This window comes from Talpa europaea (genome assembly GCF_964194135.1).
Source record: "Talpa europaea genome assembly, chromosome: 3".
NCBI classification, from domain to species: domain Eukaryota; kingdom Metazoa; phylum Chordata; class Mammalia; order Eulipotyphla; family Talpidae; genus Talpa; species Talpa europaea.
Genome location: NC_140069.1, coordinates 48009607 through 48013191, shown reverse-complemented (window position 1 = coordinate 48013191; position 3585 = coordinate 48009607). Strand labels below are relative to the sequence as shown.

Genomic DNA, 3585 nt, shown 5'->3' with positions numbered 1-3585 from the left:
GGAAGTGGGTCCGCGCTTTTGATACGGATGGATACTCTTTCCGGAGAAGTAAGGTGTTGACGCCCAGATCCGCTGCAGCCCAGCGGTCGGCGCCCTAGCCAAGCCGCCGACCCTCCGGATCTGTCCCTCAAGTCTGCCACCTGTTGTGGCCACAGTTCCAGGGAAGGGGAGGAGGGTCTAGGAGAATCCAATGAAACTTTCTTCCCCTTCTGTGGAGTTCTCCAGCTCTCTCCCTTCTATCCAGGGTCCCCAAACACACGGGTTTAACCAATAATCCCATCAAATGAGTTCCAGTTCGACCTAAGCGGTGGTCCCACATAGTCTGCTGGCTGCAGAGACTTCTTTGGTGTCAGACTCAGGTCGTCCTGAGACCACGAAAGGCCATGTCTGTAACAATAAAAAGAAAGTCAGATACTGAAGGAGAACTGACCTTCTCTAAGTGAAATTGCTCTCCTAAAATGAACTCTGGGGCATTCTTGGCTTAAAGTGGCTCAGATTTTATGTATGTTCTGGGAATCTGTGGATCTTCTCTCTAAATTGTGACTTTAATGTTCGTGGATTCTGATTACTTGAGATGCAAGGTGTCCATCCCCACTTCCTTCTGGATTTGCCCTCCCAGATGCTTTGGTGACATTTGCATGAGTTTGGAGTTTTGCAGCTTAATTCCCTTCCCCCCTCATCTCACACACACACACACACACACACACACACACACACACACACACACACACACCTCTGCTCCAAGTAGGAACTGGGGCCCCATGAGACTGGAGTATGATCTTTCTCAAGCAGGGAGAGTTGGCAGGTCGGAGAGGGACTTTCCAGACAAATCTCATTTGGGGAAACTATTCCTGTTCTACAAGAATTAAAAATCCAACTGCCCCCTCTCACCCCCCAAGGAAATAGGCCCTCTGTCTTTCCTTTCAGAAAGCAAGGCTTGGGAATTCAAACCTGTCAGAGTTTTAGCTGGAAAAAGTTGGGCTAGGGAGATTTGCCATTCAATCTACAACTGGGTAGTAAATTCATTTAGAACCCCGAGTCACCCCGGAAGCAGGATATTAGCCAATATCTGTCAGTGGACGAAGTACCGTGTACAATTATCACAATGATGCAAACACGGAAGGGTGGATATTTCTTCTCCAGGAAAAAAAAAAAAAAAAAACGGCTGGTCCCTCCCATGAATTGGGAGAATCTAAATTGGCTCCCTCACAACCGGTTCCACAACCTCCAGGGTCGGGTTCCTCCCAGCTGACCCCCTCTACCCCGCGCCTCGGAGCGCTCGGGCATCTCTGGATCGCTCGCCCCCGGCCTCGCGCGCGGCGTCCCTACCAGGTTCACCGGGTGCACATAGCCGTTCTCGTAGCGGTCCTCCTGCAGCAGCTGCCGCAGGTGCGCGATGTAACTGGAAGCCAGCCGTAGCGTGTCCAGCTTGGAAAGCTTGGTGTCGGGGGGCACCCAGGGCAGGCTGGTCTTGAGTCTGGAAAAGGCTTTGCTCAACACGCGCATCCGGGCGCGCTCGCGGGCGTTGGCCGCATTCCGCTGCGACTGTTTGCACTCGGCTGCTGAACCCTTGGGCGGGAGGGGCTTCTTGCCGCCGCCGCCCCCAGCTACACGCTGCCGCTTCCTCTTGCAGTTTCCCGCGGCTCGGGCCGCGCCCAGCTCGCACCGCTCCTCCTCGCCGTCGGGGTCCTCCTCCTCGGCCGAAGAGTTGTCACTGGGCGAGACATAGCTGCGCTCGGTTCCGCAGAGAGGTGGCCTCTTAGAGGCAGGGATCGGGTACCCCCGCTGCAGACCTTGCAGCTCCATCTCCTCTGGATCGCTCACCGAGCCGGTGGACATCACTGAGTGTGCCAAGCCCGCGCGCGCTCCTGCCTTGCTCGCTCAGGCCAGTCTCGCGGCCTCCACCTTCTTCTCCCTGGCAGAGGCGGGAGGCCAGGCAGAGTTCGGGGGAGGACAGACGATCTGGGTCAGGAGGCGCGAGAGCGAGGAGGGCGGTGAGAGAGCGCGAGTCCTGCCGCTGACCCCAGAGAGGGCGGCCGAAAAGTTGGCGCCCCAGCTCAGGCTTGGCGCTTACAACCGCGAACTGCGCCTTTTGACAGGACTATTTATCTGTACTCGGAACAAACCACCCGGGGCAAGGAAGAGGGGGTTGGAAAGGGGACCGAGAGGTGGGGCGGGGGCGTGGAAAGGGTGGGGACCGCTTTTCTCTGCGCAGAGGATCTGCTGGTGGGGGCGGGCAAGGGGAAGTTTCTGCGAGTGGAGTTTTGGGGTTCCGGGGCCAATGGATCCTCAGTTTGTCTGAGCAAGATAAGTGCAAGTAGCACAAAGAAAGAAGCCGGCCTTATTGGTACCCATTCACTTCCATCCTCAACTAACAGGGGTAGCGAAGATTGCCAGACACTTAGAAACTCCGGGATCACAATTATACATCTTACCCAGGTTTTTCAGCAGAAGGGTTTTCCAAGTTCATCACTCATAATGATGACTGCCTATCCAAGGCTTGCACAACAAGAGGAAAAACTAAACAAACAACACCGGGCACCGCAACACCGCAAGTTAACTCATTTTCTTCTTCCTTCTTGTCCTTTACTAATGTTTTAAGATTTACAAAACCCTCTTATTTGCATTGGTTCGTTTCATCTTTAAAGATCTGTGACTTAAAAGTTATTACTTCCACTTTGCAGATCATGAAGCTGATCCACAGAGAGAGATTAAGTAAATAATCCAAAATCATTAGACGGGTAAACAGAATCAGAACTCAAATCTGTGTTTCGAATCCCCAGCTCTTCGGTATTCCAGTAGCTACTCTCCTCCTTGCCACACACCACAGGATGTTGTATCTGGTATTTTCTACTATCTGAGAGTTCCCCTGGTGATTTTGTTTTTCATGCAATGCATAAGTTAGGGGGCCCTGACCCAATGCTTTGAGTTGCAATCTAGGGACTCGATTACTATTTAAAATTGCTTGTTGAAGAGCAGACTCTGGATGCAGAATGCTAAGTCAGCAAATCGTTCCATTAAGAAGCAACAAAACTGTATCCAGAATTACAGTGGCCCATGCCAATAAAAAATAAGACATCCAAAACAACAACAACAACAACAACAACAAACCTGCTATCTGACATCAAACAACAAAAAACCTGACATCCTGCTATCTCCACAAAGGCAACAAAATGGAGTTTCATTTCCTAATTGGAAGAGCCTTAACAATACATGATCTTGGAATGTGTATTTTATTTTGGAAGTGAATGTTAATTAATGGCCAGTCTGCTGCATTCTCTGTGACTTCCCACTGAATAATTAAGATGACACAACACAAAAACGATTAATTAAAAATCTTAAGACTGGGTGCACGGTTACATTGTTTTATAGTGAGGAAACTGAATCTTCACATTGTCCTGGGTATTTATTTGTTCTGCCCCCGAAGCTCACAGATTCCCATACTGAGCAAAGTGCAAAGAGGAAAATGTGCAGTTGGCCCAGGTCAGAGCAGGCAGAAGCCCTCCGCTGGTGCCTCCTCCAGAACAAATGCTCAGGGCTCAGTGCCTGAAGTGCCGCAACAGGTGGCTGGCAGGGGCTGACTTC

At 51.2% G+C, this 3585-nt stretch overlaps 1 protein-coding gene across 1 annotated transcript; it reads right to left on the bottom strand.

The window, feature by feature from the left end:
* Window positions 1-300: 300 nt before the first annotated feature.
* On the bottom strand, window positions 301-1839 carry MSC (musculin; the record flags this gene model as incomplete). The annotated part of the gene is made up of 2 exons (XM_084230141.1): window positions 301-387; window positions 1330-1839. 2 exons carry the CDS (start codon window positions 1837-1839, stop codon window positions 301-303), a joined length of 597 nt encoding a protein of 198 aa, XP_084086267.1.
* Window positions 1840-3585: the final 1746 nt, after the last annotated feature.